This window comes from Netta rufina, assembly GCF_964035555.1.
Source record: "Netta rufina genome assembly, chromosome: 1".
In the NCBI taxonomy this organism is placed as follows: Eukaryota; Metazoa; Chordata; class Aves; order Anseriformes; family Anatidae; genus Netta; species Netta rufina.
This window is the reverse complement of record NC_140123.1, coordinates 113,977,977-113,995,408: the sequence shown is the minus strand read 5'-3', so window position 1 is coordinate 113,995,408 and position 17,432 is coordinate 113,977,977. Positions and strand designations below refer to the sequence as shown.

At 37.8% G+C, this 17,432-nt stretch overlaps 1 protein-coding gene across 5 annotated transcripts in view; it reads left to right on the top strand.

The window, feature by feature from the left end:
- The window catches only part of CD200 (CD200 molecule), a 49,322-nt gene extending 38,248 nt beyond the window's left edge, over window positions 1–11,074 (top strand). For 3 of the 5 annotated variants that reach the window (XR_014619194.1, XR_014619195.1, XR_014619196.1), the window contains 2 exons: window positions 324–457; window positions 7,778–11,074. Coding sequence is in view for 1 of the 5 variants with exons in the window: in XM_084303066.1 (XP_084159192.1) it covers window positions 7,778–7,815 (38 nt within the window). In the remaining 4 variants the exon portion in view is untranslated. The remainder of the gene's footprint in view (window positions 1–323; window positions 458–7,777) is intronic. The other 2 variants (XR_014619193.1, XM_084303066.1) reach the window with 2 other exon arrangements.
- Window positions 11,075–17,432: the final 6,358 nt, after the last annotated feature.

Here is a 17,432-nt window from a genome sequence, read left to right as displayed (position 1 = left end):
ATAGGCAGTACGTGTGCCTTCCTACCTATACTGCCCCAACCTGGGGGGGTCAAGTAGTCTACAGAAGATGTCATTAGCCACAGTTTCAGATGGAAAGATAGATAGATAGGTTGTTTAAGAGGGCTGTATTAGCCAAGGCAGCTTGATTTTTAGGAAGTGTTGGGTCTTAGGGCATTCAACCACAATTTCTTGCTGGGATATACGGGAGAGTTTATTTGTTAGTTACTGTCAGTTTCTAACCACAGTATTATGAAGTTCCTTTTTGTAATGTATTTGTTGAACATGCCTGCCTCTGACTACTTTTCCCCCTTCCAAACGTGCAGAGTGAAAGCTGAGCATGTGATTCACTATCAGAGGGAAGGCTTTTGTCTCAGCGGTGGTGGTGTCTGAGCTGCAGAAAATGGCACAGCACTGGTGTTGAGTGGAGTCCCAGAAACACTACGCACAGAGACATGTAGTAAGTAATGCATATGAATTAGCTCATCTAGGAAATCTCATCTTAAAAGAGAGCTGTGAATAAAGGTCACTTGATGAAAACCTAGCTGCCACAGCACTAGCTTGAGGCAGCAAAGTGCTACTCTTGAGTTGATGCAAAATGATCAGTCTCAGGTTCTCAGCTGGCTGACATCTCATGCCAAGCATATTCTACATGTATACTCCGAACTTGGACAGTTGACCAAGCAAGTCTCCTCTCAACACAAAGACTAAAATTAACGACACAAAACGTGTATAATTAACTATACAGGTTCATTACAACATGAAGTCCTCTGTCTCACAGGCCAAGATTCATAACAGTTAAAAGGTCAGTCTCTTAATGATGTTTCCAGTATTGATTTTCCATTTCTTTTTCTATGTTACAGTAACTATGGCAGCAGTATTCTATTTGTGGATCCCTGCAGATGTGTGTGCACATTAGGAAGGGAGAAAGCAGAATAGGACTTTGAAGTTGGGTTTCGGGGTAGGTAGTAAATTACAGTGGTTTGGAACTTCAAGGGCATAGTAAGATCACTTGTGTGAAACTGAAAGGGTATGAGTGCAGTTGATTCACACAGATGACGTACCACTGGCCTGTGTGGATGGAAACCATCCAACCTTTGGGCTTACTTGATTCCTAGGCATTTCCTTTTCATTAGGTGATCAGGAACTGATCACATGAGCAGGCCTGCCTCCGGTGTAGGGTTTTGTTTGTTTGTTTGTTTTGTTTGTTTTGTTTTGTTTTGTTTTTGAAAAATACTAGTCACCACTTAAAACTCACTCAAAAATGAGGGTTCTTAACCTCACAAGTCCTTGCCTCTACTGAGGGACATGCAGTTGTTTACATCTCAAGCTCAGCAGAAAACTCTGCTGTCCACTAGGTGCTGGTGGTTCTCCTTAGCGATCCTTTTCTGTGCACCCCTTCAGGTATGCTTTTCCTGCTCTGTTTTCCACCGAGATCTGCTCCTGTCTCTCATCCCTGGCCACTGTCTGTGGTTCCCATTTGCCTGGGCTGGTGTTTGTTGATCTGAAACAGAGTAGGGAAACAGATCTGTGGAGGCCGCGGAATGGGGAACCCACTGCAGGGAGCAGGCTGGGGAACAGGCCAGGCATGGAAATGGATGTTTGCCTCTCCCCTCAGCCTGGTTGTGCACCCAGCCTGGTGGTGTGGCCTGGTGCCAGGGCTCAGCCCTGTGTTTGTGTGCCCTGTTTCCCCTTAAGACACAGATTATAGGGAGACCCAGGGAATGTTAGCGGTGGATTTTGGGAAGATCCCAGATGCAAGATTATGCCTTTTATGCAGAGATGCAAACTTCATCTTTCAAGTAGTTTTAGCTGTACCACTTCCTTCTGCACACTCCTCACTGCTTGTGCACCTTATTATACAAAATGGGGGGCAGAATATTGTGGAGGTGTGGGGGAGAAATATTTCAAAACAGGTAATTGGAGAAGCAAGGCTTGGCAAACTGTCGCTTGATCTATCAGTATGGCAAAGTTTGTTGTTTGCCAGAAGCAGTCCCATCTCATAGATCCATAGATCTTTGGGGCCCAAGAGTAGGGAAATGAATAAACCTGACACTGTTATATATATATATATGTTTTGTTTTGTTTTTCTTAGAAGCAAGAGTCTTTGAGGGAATAACTGGAGAAAATGAAACTAGAAGGGTTGGTGTGTTTTACAGTCTAAGAACCCATTTGTTCCATGTATGCTTGTAAGAGACTTATGTACTGTGCAGCCTTGCTCGGGAGAGAGTAACCAGGCAGTGCAGCTGCATGTTCCTCCCCTGCAGGAAAAGGGCACTGGATCATGATGAAGAGCAGTAACATGCACTTACAGTCCTTCAGCTCCGCAGACTTCGCTATTTTCCTTCCATGTTTGTGTGTGGGTGTAACAGAGCAGCACAGCTTTGTGTTCTTTGGGCTTCCTGTGTGACTATACCTGCACCGTGTATTTGGTGCAAAAATAGAAAAGGGAAGTCAAGAAGTAGAAAATTATGTGGTGTAGGCTGGATGCCCTTGGGCTACATCTTCGTGAGGCTGCACAGGTGCTGTACGTCCCCCACAGAATGCATCCCATGCCTGTTTGCTTTCTTCAACGGGTTATAGTGGTCATGTGGATGATTTAACTCTGGTATTGGTTTCTTTCAGTCACACACTGAGCACATGCAACAAGTTGTGAGACGGCACTGCTTCCACTGGCGTCCTGCCCTGTCAGTAGGATGCTACTCCAGAAAATTCAAAGGCCATCCACTGACCCTTAGCACAACTGTTGTTAGGTGTCATGTCTCAAATGTAACCATTGTGTTTCTGAGAGGTACACTAGATTATTAAGATGAACATGAAAATTCTTGACTGAAAGTGTACACAGAAATTCGTGACTGAAATGTTAGATGGTTTCAGTCAACACCTCTTGCTTCCCTCCTTCAAAAGACAGACTCTCGATGTATTTGCTTAAAAAAAAAAAAGAACCTACCACAGACTCCTGTGCTTTGCTTTTCTACGCTAGCACATTTTATGGTAAGGTGGTAAGGTGCTTCCTGTTTATCTACAAAAATCTCATCTCCCAAATCAAACCTGACTCTCTGGGGACCTCTTCTTAAGCCATGCCTTGCTCTAAAGGTAAAACGTGTCACATTCAGATCTCACTAGCATTGCAGCTGGGGGTTGTGCAGTACTTCTCATGCATGCACTCAGTCTCATTGTAGCTCTTGGTCACCAGGGCATCATCCTAGGGCTGCTCTGAGCAGAGCTGCTGATGCTTTTGGCTGGCTGGGATGACAGAGGGAAAGCTGTGTGTGCGTCGGTGAATGCACCTCAGAGCTGGCTGGGAAGTCACACAGATAACCTGCCTGTAACCCAGCACCCCTTCACCTCTCAGAGGGACTTTGGACTCTTCTCTCTGTGTACTATGGTATGAGCGGAGTATTTATACTGCAAAACATCCGTGAGAAACATATGGTTTCACTTGTACTTGTTCCTGAAAGGATGGCCTTTTCCCTTTCTGCCTGCAAGGCCAGTGTCCAGGTCATAGAAAGAAATTAGAGAAGTTTGATGCCTTTTGCTGAGGCTTTCTCTTCACTGAATGACTGTCCTTGTTTTTCAGTTTAAGACCACTGAGGTAGAAGCTCTTTCAGAGAGACAGTTTCTTTGTATTCTGAAATCTAAAAAAAATATTGTTGCCTCTATCAGCTGAGCAATAAATGCAATTAACTGTCTATTTCATATGTAAGCTAATGAATTTTTCTAGGAGATATTTTTCCACACTTTTTTTTTTTTTAATGAGGTTTATCAGTGATTTATTGGATTGATAAGTTACATATTAAAAAAAAAAAAAAAAAAAAAAAAGGTCAACATACCTTGTGGCCTGAACTAATTACCAGTGCAGAAATCCATTGATTTTTCTCCACACAGATGGATGATTGGGTTTGGAGGAGATGAAGGGGGATGAAGTACAAGTGAGCCATAAGCATAATAAACCATCTAAATTATCCATATACCAGGGTTAATATGTATCTGATAACAGCTTTGGTGTTAGCTGGAACTGTACCAAGGTAAATTATGAAGACAGAGGAGCCTGACTTTTTCCTACTAAGTTTAGCATAAATTATCTGGTGTGTTATGTGCACCCTGAGGACTGGTATATCCTTCCTTTTCAACTGTGGTCTAAATTTTTAACCAGTTTGAAGACTGCCCATTTGCTTCTGTAAACCTCTTGGTGCAAACATTGCTAAGAGTAATTTTTCAGAGCATTATTTTGCAGGAGCAGATGTGTGGTATCCAAGCTCTAGCTGCACAGTGCTGCAAAAGAAGGGTGTGAGCATTCTTCTCAAACTTCAAATGGTGCTTTGGCATTTATCTTCTTTCCCGTGAACCTGAGCATGAAATATAATGATATTCTTCTGCCAGTGCTGGGTAGCAAGCTAAGTGTGACACAGTTGCACACAGCTACTAGTGAACAGAAGTTTTTGATTTTGGCTGTGGTCGGTTGCTGCTCATCATTTATTTCCTTTGAATCATCATGGACAAAAGCAATATGCATTAACTTAACTAACCAATCATCGCACCAATAGCAAAAAAAAGAGAACACTGTATTTTGACATTTTGTCACACATCTTCTGACTTCTTTGTAAAAGGAAAACAACCTTTTCCTCCTCCTGTTCCCCATGAGAAACAAGCAAATGAGTGTTAACAAGATTTTGGTTAATATGAAGATTAGACATTCATGGTGTTCAGAGAATTTTTCAAGGAGCCAAACTGGAATGAAAAACAGAAGTCTTAGGATGATTATCTTAGAAACTCAGGAAAAAAAAAATGTCCCACACACATGCTTAGCATTTACCTGGGAGGAATTAATCTGTCTCAGTATTGTCCTCCTCATGGATTCATTTTACATGTTTATATCCTAGGAAAAACCTCCTCTTCTCCTTTGTCTATATTCAAACCACAACCAAATCAAGGTCAAACTAGAAGCAGAGTCCTGAACAAAGGAAGAATGAAAAAGCTGACTGTTTCTTTTTATTCGCCCCTTTAAGAGACAAATTCACAATGGAAATACCCACCCATTCACACAGCATGGACTGTATTTTGAATTCCGGTATGTAACAGGTTCTTCTAAACAAAAAGGAAGTTTTCCTGGGAGATAAAGGAACAGCATCCTGGAAGGAAGCTAGATCTGAGACAGCATGCAAAATGGTAGTCTGGAGAAGTCCTTGTTATATTTATTTATTTACATTAATGGAGGCATATTCTGTAAATTCATTTTCTACAGGCAGTTCCCTTCTCTGGCATTTTTCTGCAGAAGCAGAATGATTTAGTGTAGCATATATGAGGACATCTGGGCTTTCAGGTGAAGCTGGGATGGAAGGATCATTAGGTGCATTAGGTGCTGTCCTCTTAACATTCCAGCGAGGAACATCATTGTCATAAATTGTGTTGGCATACAAGAGCTGCTGTGGGCTAGCCATAGAGCAGTAAAGCAAAGAGCTTTCATCTGAAGCTTGAGTTGTCCCAGCAGTGTGGGATGGAACAGCTGCTGGACTTCTGACCTGTGAAAAGCAGAACAGGGTATAGCTCTGTGTGTATCTGGTTATTGCTTGTGCTCCTGCTAAACAGGGGGCATATAAATTTTACTCTCTTTTTTTGTGTCCCTTTAAAACTGCTTTTGAACTCAGGTGCATTGGACTCATCTGATCATTGGATTTTCTGCTGATCTTTGAAATAAGTTATAAACCACATGTATCTCTAGCCTTTCTCCATTTCCCTTCCCAAATTCAGTCATGTCTTTCCTTGCCTGATTTCAACTTAAGGAAAAACTGGCTTATCCTTGTGAGAGCACTTCTGTACCACTCATTCAGGCTTTTCCTTCCAGTCCTATTAAATCTTATTTACTTTCACCTCCAAATCCCAAACTATCTTATCCTGATTACACCCATTCTCCCATTTCCTGATCTCTTGCCTCTTATCCTCTTTGTCTTGTTACTCTCCAAATAAATCTTTCTTCTTCTCCCAAAATCTGCAAATTCCTCCATAAATTCATCTCTCTCTAAAGAAATCCTCTTTGACATCCATTTTTCTAACCACTTAGAATCTACTGCTTTTAATTTCCTTTCTCCCACCTCTCCCTTTGGGAGCTCTGCAATCTGTTTGGTGGCCTTCAATCCCTGCCAATACTTCCCTTGTGACTGATAGCTGTCAGCTCCTGTGGCATCTTTCATGTTCTGCCTTCTGCCCATTTAATTTCTCTAGAACTGATTACAAGAGCTGAGTGAGTTGATGTTAGCAACACAGGAAATTCTTTTCAATCATTTTCCTTACTCTGTGCATCATTTGTCTTATGCAGACAGTCAAAACCAGGTCAACAGAGGTACATCAACAGATGTACCTAAATTCTTACTGGAACGGGCCTACAAATTAATACATTTTAACAGGAGTTTAGATGCTTAAAGTACTTTTGTGGATACAACTCTCAATTCCTTTCTTCAGCTCAACCAAGGGGATATCTCACACCAGGGAAGTCATTCTGTACAGGCACCAAGAGGGTCACTAAATCTGTCCCTCATCCTACTCCACATTTTATAGTACACAAAAATTTGTTCTCAGTATATGATTATGCAGTTTCAGGTTTCAGTAATGGCAAAATTTAAACATACCAGGCTCTCTAGTCTCTGCGGTGTCAATGGAGTTCTCTTTTGCTTTGCTAAGAAGAAGAAGAAAAAAAAAAGGATGTTTCAATAAATAAGCATTGAGATGATGCCTTTCTGCTCATGGAAAGAGTATTAACTAGTAAAGCAGTCCTTCCCTTATTGAGTGCACCTCAAAGAATAAAAATCTATTTCCAAACTGGATTTAGGAATTGCTGTTCTGATAAAAACAAATCAAAATAAAACAATATGTTTTTAGAATGCATTTCTGTGCTCCTCAGAGCTTCTCTGAAGAGGAATAGTGAAATTTCCAGTGTACTTCCAGCTAGTTTTCTCTCTATTCAGTGAAAAATCATGGAAAAATCACCAAGCCACCTTATAAGAAAACATGCTAAATTTTTTGGAAGAGGAAATAATTTCATTTTCCTAAAATAAAATAATCCATCGGATTATAATAGGCAAATAATTACTTAATTTAAGACATGGGGAACTCCAAAATCTACTCTTGATTTAGAGCATGGAAGCTGTGTAAGAGTTCCCATAAAACAGGAGAGATTAATACTGTAACAAGTTCATACTTCAGAAAGAAAAGTAGAAATATAGAAAAGTAACTGGGTAGAACTTGATTGCATTTATATGGCTAACAGTCCTATTTATTTCTAAGTTGGTGTTCAAAAAATAGTAAAAAGAATTCCAATTATTATGAAGTCTGAGTATTTGATTTGTTCTCACTTTATTTCCAGTCCTGGTCTCTCTGGAAGGGAACAATACTTAGGACAAATTATTTTTAAAAAAATTCAGTACCCTAACTGGTGCACTTGACAAAGACATCTCAGAAATTAAATGGGGTAATTACTAGGGGATTACAGTAGAGCTTTGAATGGAACTTTAAACTGTGAAAAAAAATGTGATAAAATACACACTAAAAAAAATTATATGGTAAAATTCCTCACCATGGTGCCTTCTGAGACATGAAAACATGCATATGAAGATGAATGGACAACATAGACCCACGGATACTGAAGAATAAATAATGTGCAATATCTTGTTTTTTCCAGGTTCTTGGGACTCTTCTGATATACTAGTGGTATCTAAAATTGCATTAACATGTATTAGCATAAAATAATAGAATAATATTTAACTTTTTTTTTTTTTTTTTTCAGCATTGCTTCTTTCTGATGCAACTGACTTCTTAATATAACTAAAGCATTCTGTAGTTTGGAACAGCAATCAGTTCACAGGATAACCATCTTCGTTGGTATATTACCAAGCATGAAGGTACTGGAAGGAAAAGTGCATGGAAAGTGTCATTGAAAAATGATGCATGGCACAAGGCTGGCAGAAACAAAGGATCAGAATTAAAGCACTGCTCTAAACTTCCAATATATTTTAATGTTATGGTCTGTCTTCTTTTCTATAGTCTTTGCACTGTAAACAACAGCAAGAACAAAAATAAGAAGCTTTTTGACAAGTTTGTATCAGCTGTGATGAAAATATGTGATGATCAAGCCTGGAAATTAATGCTGTTATAGTATACACCCATGGCATCATTCAGCAAATAAATCACTTTATCAGGGGAAATGCATTAGAATGTAGGAACTGTCCTTGTATCCTACTCATGGGAATGAAAACTGTGTGAGAAAGGTATTGATAGTCATATGCCTAATTTATGTTACTGAACTTTCTTACAAATAAGGATTCTTGATGCACAGTTTTGAGGTTTGCTGCCTTCTGATGCAGGAAATGCAGAAAGAGCATCACAGAACAGACAGAGCAAATGAACCCTATATGGGCTTGAGTTGCTGTTCACAGTAGTTGTACTGGTAACAATAACCAACTGTGAGTAAAAAAACATACTTCAGGGTATGTTAAAGTGGTGGTGTACTGTGATTCCTAATGTTCTGTAAGTGTAAGCCATATGTGTCACTGGGGTATTAAAGAGCATGTTGGAAGTATAGATTACCACAGCAGGAGGTAATTTAATTGTCTTTGTCACTGCTATCTGCTGGACAGTTGTGGGCTTGAAAACTGTGACACTTGAGAGACTGTATTTTGTTCAAGCAGGAAGAAAGCAATGGTTCTTCAGCAATGAGTTTTGATTTGTCCTATGTAAAACAACCTACTTAGGAAATTTATAGCAACACAAATTTTTTCCCTCCTCTTAAAAAGGAAATAAGAATCAGAACTTACTTTCTGATGAAGTTGTGATAATGTTCTCAGACTTTTCTGAAAAAAAAAATAAAAAAAAAGACAGGGAAATGAATCAGCAACTTGATATTTTGCTCTGCAGTTGTGTACTCTGCACCACACACTGAAGTCTCGACAAACCTCTCCTTTAGCTTGATGGTGGAAGAGGGAACAAAATCCAGCAAAGGGCGCAGTATTTTGGGAGAAGAAGAATGAAGTGCTGGTCTCCCACAGCTGACAGAGCAGTTCTGTGTTTCAGACCTCTGGCATTCAAATAAATAGAACAAGAGAAGAAATATTTTGCAAATGCTTGATTACATCACTTATTCATGGAATGGTATTTGTGAATATAGCATTCTGTAGTCACTCAAGGATGTCTTCTGCTCTTCTCACATCCAAGGAAAGCCTGTATCATGTTATTTGGGGAAATACTGTGTCTGCTATCACATTACAACCATAAATTTTGACATTGCTCCCTTTGCTACAGCATTTCCTGTGTCAATAAACAAGGTATTAAAGTCCATTAACTTACCAGGAGAGGAACTAGAAACAGAACAATTTCATAACTCAGCTACCTGGGGTCAATAGGACACCATAGCTGCACACACCACTTTATAGCTGCAAAGCAATGTTGAGGAGGGCATACGTGGCTCGCCATAATCTAGACTTGGCATCCCAACTGTTTAAATTCATAGGAATGTCTGGCTTGCACTTAAATCCTTAAGAGCATTTAAAGGTATTGTGATCTTTCCTGCTCTTGAACTTCTTGGGTACAAAACTATACTTTATTACTCTGTTGCAAGATTATTCTAAGCAAGAGGCTTGACTTTCTATGTCCTCTTTGCTGTTGTGTGGCATTGCCAACTATGAATACATGACCATTTGTATACTGTCTAGTCCTTATAAAACATAACCAGTCTTTCTTTGCTCCAACTAATATTTTTAAATAATCAAGTAGTTCACTAATGGCCATTAGGTGTCAGCAGCTTTGCTTTTCTCTTCCAGATCCTCCTTTTATTTCTTTATTTTGTTCTTTCCCCAGCACAGAGAAGCAGGATAGAAGCATGAAGAATGTGGTAAGTACCAGCACAACTGATCTTGTGCTATTCCTACGACACCAGACAAACTTGTTCGGAGAAGCCATTGTGCAGCATGAGTGAACTTTCCTGTACATGGGATCCATTTGTTTAAAAGGGCTCTTTAGTAACGCAGGGGCCTCACCTTCAACAATAACCTTTATTTCGTTGCTCTCGCTGAAGAAGTTGCCTGTTGCTGCTTGACAGCGATACATCCCGCTATCATTCTGGTGAATGGCGAAAAACTTCAGAATAAACACAGTGGAATTCCATTCTGCTTTGCTGTTATCCAGCGGTACACATTTATGCGCCTCTATCTTGCACCACTGGATGGAGGGTCTTTCCTTGCAGTAATGGACTGGACAGTATATGATCAAGGAGTTACCAATATTAGTTACGTATTCAGAGTTTCTTTGAACTTGAATTTCTACTGGACAGTCACTGGCATCAAATCCTATAAAAGAAGAAAAATATGAGAAAAATCATAGTGGTGGTGGGGTCTGTTATATGCTCTCCATGACACTGATCAGTTTCTTTTCTCTCTCAGTATGCAAGACTTCTCTTGTCCACTTTCAGATCTTATCTCTGTATGGGATGCTCATTGCAGATAAATCAAGACTTCTTGGTTCCTTCATTTTTAGGAAGATTGTTAAAATCCACTTTCTTCGTCCAATATAAATATCAGTCTATATCTCAGCCAACTCTGAAATTGAAGTTTGGAGAGAAAAAACGTAACATATACCGAGAAGGTTTTCCTGTCATCCTTCTCAAAGATCTTTTCTGTTATTTTAGATTTATTTCAGGTTATTGTTTACTTCACAGTTCTTGATAATTTGCAAAAGTAAAGTTTTTTTTGTTTGTTTGTTTTTTTGGTAGTGATATGTCATAATTGAAATAATGAAAATAATTATAAATATATCCTCTCTCTGTTTCTTCACTTTTGTAAAGGTTTGTTAAACTCGGTGTTCAAACTCTGGTATGTCACCTTTATTCTGGGTCTTAGTATTGAAAGTCTGGAGCTTTTATTAAAGATTTATGTTTCTTGTAGTGCTTGATTTCTTTGGATAAGTAGAAGTAATAAAAACTATGTGATATCCAACAGCTCCCTATCATCAGAGTGCTTGTGCACTGAAGAGAGTGGTTGCTAGCAACTCTAGAGCAAGAAATAGTAGGTGTGTCTGTATCTTCCAATTGGTAGAGGGGAGTGGAAAAAACAGTAAAGATTTTTAAGAAAAGTTTCGTAGGTAGGAGAAAGGCGTATGGGAGGAAATAGCAGTGTGGAGAAGGGAAGGATCTGTCTGTCAGCAGCCAGTGCTGTTTCAAGGGACGGAGCCTCTGGGCCCCAAGATGGCATCTAACTGTTATGTCAAATGGCTCAGGAAGACTGTCTCATCTGCAATGCCAGAAAGGATTTTTATACAAGTGGTGCGGCAATTCTTGTGAATACCTGGGTGGTATATTTAAGAACTTGGGAAGGTCATATTAAAAATCTTTGATCAGATGACCTCTACTTTGCGAGCCCTTTTGCTAAAAATCTCAGACTATTCCACACCAGAAATAAATTTTAGAGCATTCAATAATAGCGAGTTTTGAGCAGAAATGTATTAATAGCGTTCACAGTAGGATAGCTAGCACTTTGCTGCTGTTGGTCAGCATTTAGCAAATTCTTTGCATTCACTTACAACAGGGTACTTTATCCCATGAACTCAGATGAACATTAGTTTTGTGGATAACTGGAAAGCAACATGTCTTATGGATGTTACCTATTGCTCTAAAGCATTCCAGTTTTCCCAAATATCTATACCAACATTTGCCACAATTTTATTCCTTCATCAGCTGGTCGTGATTATTCACCATGCTAGTGTAACTACAACATAACTACGTTTGCTAAAATTATGTTTCTGAAGCAAAATTTCCTGCCACCTAGTGGATCTGAGTCCAATTCTCTTGCTTTCTTCGCAAGGCCACTTGAGTAGCATGTCACTGAGCTTGGGGAAAACAATGCGGGAGATCTTCAATTGTACTTGTCACTGACTGAGGTAGTATTGCTGCCTGCCCATTATTCTAGGCAAGAGTCCTCCCATCTCACTGACCAGCAGAGGCTCATTACGTGATATTGCTCTGTACACACCTGTAGATTTTTAGCCTTCATTTCCATCTGCTGATGCAGGTGAAAGAGTTTGGCAGCCTTCTGTCAATTAACCCCAGTAAATAAAGCCTCCTATTCTTTCAAGGTTTTACTTGGTCTTGTATTTATTCTAATTTGTACTTTTTTACCCCCTTCTCAGTATAGCTGTACACTTTGGAGAAGAGATTTAATTTACTCAAAATTTATTTAATTTTTTAGTTATCGTTTGTGAATCCCTTACAAGCAGCCTGTGGATGGTAGGTAAACACAATTATTTGATTTAGTGGTTTTTTTTTTGTTTGTTTGTTTGTTGTTTTTTTTTTTGGTAACGGTTTTGCTTTTTTTTTTTTTTCTTCTGTTAGTTAAGCAGGATCTTTTTGAACTTGCTAAACAGGAGCTATACAAGCTACTGATTGCTTTTCAGTACATATTTGTACAGCATCCTCAGGACCTACAAAAAGACCTTTCTTTTAGAGGTGTAAAATGATTGAGCTTTAGATTGCCTTCAAGTAATTTTTTTCTTTTCTTCCAATGACAAAACAATGATATGAACACGAAAAACAATTGTAATTGCTTTTTTCTTTTCTTTTCTTTTTTTTTTTTAATGTTCTGTGACTTTTTAATGAATAAGAATTAAGAAGTATTTATTTAGGCTTTAGTAAATTGTCAGCTAGAATTATTTTGAAGTTTAATAATTTAAAAAAATAGATAATTTATTTATTACTTTTTTTAATTATTATTATTTTATAATATAGTGTCTTTAACAACCAACTGTGGGAATTGAGAAAGAACACACCCCATAATCTCTTGTTAAACTTTCTCATCTCCCAAGACAAATCCCATGTAGCAAATAAACTTCATGTGAATAACAAACAGTGGGAAAAAAAAATACTTGTAAAACCAAAATATTTTGGACCTTTTTGCTGAGTAAAATATTTAAGACAAATTTTAAATTATCTTCCACAGATTGCTGGAAGGAACATTCAGCAGCGTTAGGTCTCAGTGAAGATTTGGGATTTAAATAATAATATAAACCGTAATCTCTGAGGCAAGAAGAGATGTATATTTCTTAAAATGGAATAAAAAAAAAATCAATAGCTGATAAGGAGAAAGAACCTTTTGCATTCTGTTTATTGATTGTCATTTGACGGAAACACTCAATAAATCTTATTTAGTGAATAAGCACAAACATGGCTAGGAATACTTTTCCCCTTACAGTGTTTTTCTGTCCTGCTGTGGTTGCTGAGTAGTCAATGTTAGAGACATTATCTGCCAATTATATTGTACATGTGCAAGCACATTGCAAAATGTATTGAATTATGCTTTCATAGAATGCTGTTATGAGTAGAGACCTGAAACCAACTACAAGGCTTTTTATCAAGCCTGAAGGTTTCAGTGTTTTATAAATATATGTATGTATGTATATGGGTGTTCATAGTAAATATTTGAATGTGCAGTTTTCAAGAGGATAAAAGAACCTGTAACATGAAAGATTTATATATTACCTTCAAATTTACAGTACATGGTGAGACTCAATTTAACCAAAAGCAAATTTTATTTTAGGTCACTTGAGCATGTTCCTGGATAGGCTGTGGCAAGCCAAGCTCTACTGAACCTAGGATTAATTTTACAGGTAAGGAAAATCTGTACAGTGTACTGCTAGGATAAGAATTTCAGGAGAAAGCATGTATAATAATGAAATACTTGTGGCATTTTTTTTTTTTATTAAAATCATTTTTATTTTTTTCCTCATTATCCTTATGCTCTAGAGAATAGCATAGTCATGACATGATCTATTGAGCAAAGATTATGGGAGACAGCTTTCTACTTATCTAAGTCAGCCCATTAGAAGAAAAATATAGCTAAAAATTGAGCTTTCTAATCTTTGTATTCTAAAAGGTGTCATTCTCAGCTTGTCATCTAAGAACTCCAGTAAACTAAGACTTACTGATTGGAATTTCAGAGACATTTAGTTTTAAAGGATTTATCTTTTTTTGTTGTTGTTGTTTTTTGTTTTGTTTTGTTTTTCTCTGCTGTTTTGAAGAGGACTAAGGGGTGAGATAAAATGTCATACGCATGATTTCTGAAGGCAGATAGTGGCTGAAGTATAAAATGTCAATCATTCATGAGAAATAAATGGCTATATTTAGGCTCAAATCTGACTTTTGGGTCTATCTGTGACCACAGTGAAGCACTAGCAACAGTTATAGCTCAAGTCTAACTCTCTGGGAAGATTCTAATTCCGATCAGATTATAGCAAAAAATTATAGCAGAAAGTGCATTGATTTGTAGGGTTTTTCAGGTTTAATATGAAGTTCTTCATTACTTCTAGCAAAATTCCTTTAGAATTTAACCAAATAGGAAATAGGGTGTGAGGAGGAATCATGGAAAAATATACTCCCTCCTTGAATTGAGAAAAGATGTACTAAGGAAGATAAACAATACAGAATACTTTGTAAGTGACTCCTGGCTATAGGTCTTTGTCAGATTTCCCCCAGTTTCAGAGAAAGCTTTCCAAAGAATGATTTAAAAATATTTTAGAAAAAAAAAATAAATTGTGATATATGTAAAATGACTAAGAATGTTATTTAGCTAACAGAAATTTCATTTTGATCCTTTTCAGTTATTTTGCCCCATGACTTAAAAATACAGCTATGTAATATTTTATTTTATTTCTTTAAATAACAATTCCTTGATGAAAGCTATGTAAGTGCAGAAAACACACTGTTATATTTTAATGACTGGAACTTGGGGATGTAGAACTTTGACTTAGCTGAATGTTAGGATGTGCAGACTGTGCTGCACAGCAGGCCAATAGCGAAGGTGGTGTTTGCGGAACTGTCTACCAGTAGTGGACACGTGCACATACATAGTTATTGGCTGGGGCTGCTTGGGATGACAGGGGACTTTCTGGGTTTTGTTTCTGTCATTATAAAATGCTGCGTTGACTTCATGTATGCTGTCTAGGCTACAACCACCACTTTCAGTGAAACTGGGTGGGAACAACCTATGTTGTCGTCTTTCAAAAGAGACAGTGTTTATCTGAACTAAAATTATTGGGTGTGGGAGGAAGGGAAGGTCCATCTGTTTGTAAATTATCAAAACTTGTTTAGTTCTCCTTCCCTAATATAACAAAGATTGGCTTTGCATTAACTTGGTATATGAAATCTGCCACTGTCAACTTGGTTTCTGTAAGGAGTTCAGGAAACTTTAGGTAGATTTGCAACAAGCGAAGCTTAAATAACTTGTCTTTAACTTTCAGTTTACTTTTTAAAAGCAATAAAAGTAAAAAAAAAAAAAAAAATAATAAATAAAAAAAAAAATGGAAACCTGTGGCTAAAATGTAAATACAGAACATTGATTTAAATGTGTATATATGTATTTATAGAGAGAAATTGGCTTGCAAAGTTTTTTTTGTTTCGGTTTGGTTTTGTTTTTCTTCTGTAATTCTCCTATAAATACAATTCTGATATTTGTAGTAATGTAAAACTGCAGAAGGAATTAGTATTGCTCTCAGAGGACCTCAAATCATTTTGATGCAGATCAGAGAGTAAAACCTTGTGGAGTAGATCGTATGTAAACAAGATTCATGCAGTAAGCAGCATAATACAAATAGTATTCTGTTTTAAAAACTGTACCTAGGATCCTGGCAGATGAATATGGGAGTTCACCCATTATGTTAATAAACTGAACTGGACAATGCAGAGAGGTGACTGTGAGGTGCTGATAGCACAGGCGGGCATATTGAAGTGAATAGAAACAGTAGTTAACTTTCACAAGATGAGAAGGCTTCAACTGAAGTAGAAAGGAGATGATAAGCACTGGATGCACCACCTTCAGAAGGATGTTAGTTTAGCCACTTGGAAATGAACTGTAAAGCAATTCAGTAGTGTCCCTGAGCTCAGACCACACTCTGATTTAAGAAACAGCTGCGTCTAACTGACCTAGTAATTTGTGTCTTTAAAGCCAAATATTTGGGTTTTCCTTCCTAGGCAGATGCTCCAGATGTTCGTTTAACCTTTCCTGCAAGTATTTATGATGTATTTTATTCATAAAAATGCTATTTGATGCTATAGGTTTGCACAGTCAGTTATGCATGTCAACTAAGCTTCACATAGCTTGTTCAATTTGTTTATGCAATTTTAACAGTGCTTTATAACAGATGTTATTTTGATAACTGTATTGTTTGATACACCTGAAATGTACCAAGAGCAGCTGAGTGCGTCCATGCCAGTAGCTATTATCATATGTATATGGCTCCCTTTCTTTCAATAGTATCATTTATGTCTCCTTTATGAGAATAGCATGGAAGAACTTGAACCAAAATAACCTCTGCAATAAAAATAAAACTGGGAGTAAATTGGGCCCAGTGTAGTCCTCACATCAGTCTGAATTAGGAGAACCTTTCCATTTAAAAACTATGAAGGTTTGAATTTGAAAACAGGATCAAAATGAAGACTGAGCTAGGCTAAACAACCAAAGGTATTCTTACTTATTTGGTAAGGACAATTTGACTGTGAACTGCATCTGGTTTGGAGCTAGTTGAAATCCTGGATTTCAAGTAAATGCTTGAATGCTGTGGCCCCCCTTGCAAGCAGAGCCTCTGGTCATGAAACAAGATACATTCAGTCCTCCAGTACAAGAGTTCTGGTCTATCCAGGTACATAATATTTCAATTGCTGTCATAATAATCTCTAATCACATTAGACGTCTCAGACATAGCAAAAAAAATAAGACAGAGATCATCTCCAAGGTACGTTAAGCATTGCTTTGGTTTCTGTTTTTTTCCCCTCAATGTTTAGTAACTACAAATACATTAAATTATAAGACCTCATCTTACCGTAAACTTGATAGTTGCTTTGAGCCAGCATTACTAGAAGGATATAGGGTAAGATACTTTTTATCAGCATGACTGGAGACTTCATTCTCTGGGCATGGTAGATGAGAGGTTCCTGTAGGTTTAAAAAATGCAGTTCAGATGGCCCCCTTGCATCCTGTTAGGTTTGAGCTGATTCCCTTTTCTAGCTCTTCTGTCAAGACAGTGCAGAAGAAAGGGGTGGGGAAGCAATATAGTATGCAAAAATCTGATGGGTTAGGCGGTAGGGTTTTTTTTGTGGCTGAAATGTGAACTGCTTGATCATTTCACAACATATCAGAAGTGATCTGCAATTCAAGGCAAAGCATCTTAGACTGTATGCAGAGCCAGAGAAGGGCGAAACAAATAGAGCCAGTGATTTTTAGTTTTAAAAGATGCTCTGCACTTGAGACTTCAATTTTGCAAGCAACAATATACCAGAAGTAGAGTATGCATGGTAGTATATTAAACTCGTTCAGTCTTTGTGTATTACTCTAATTCAATCTTAGTTTGATAAAAGATTATCAAATGAGGAAGCTGAGCTGTTAGATGTCAGAACCAGATGTCTGAAT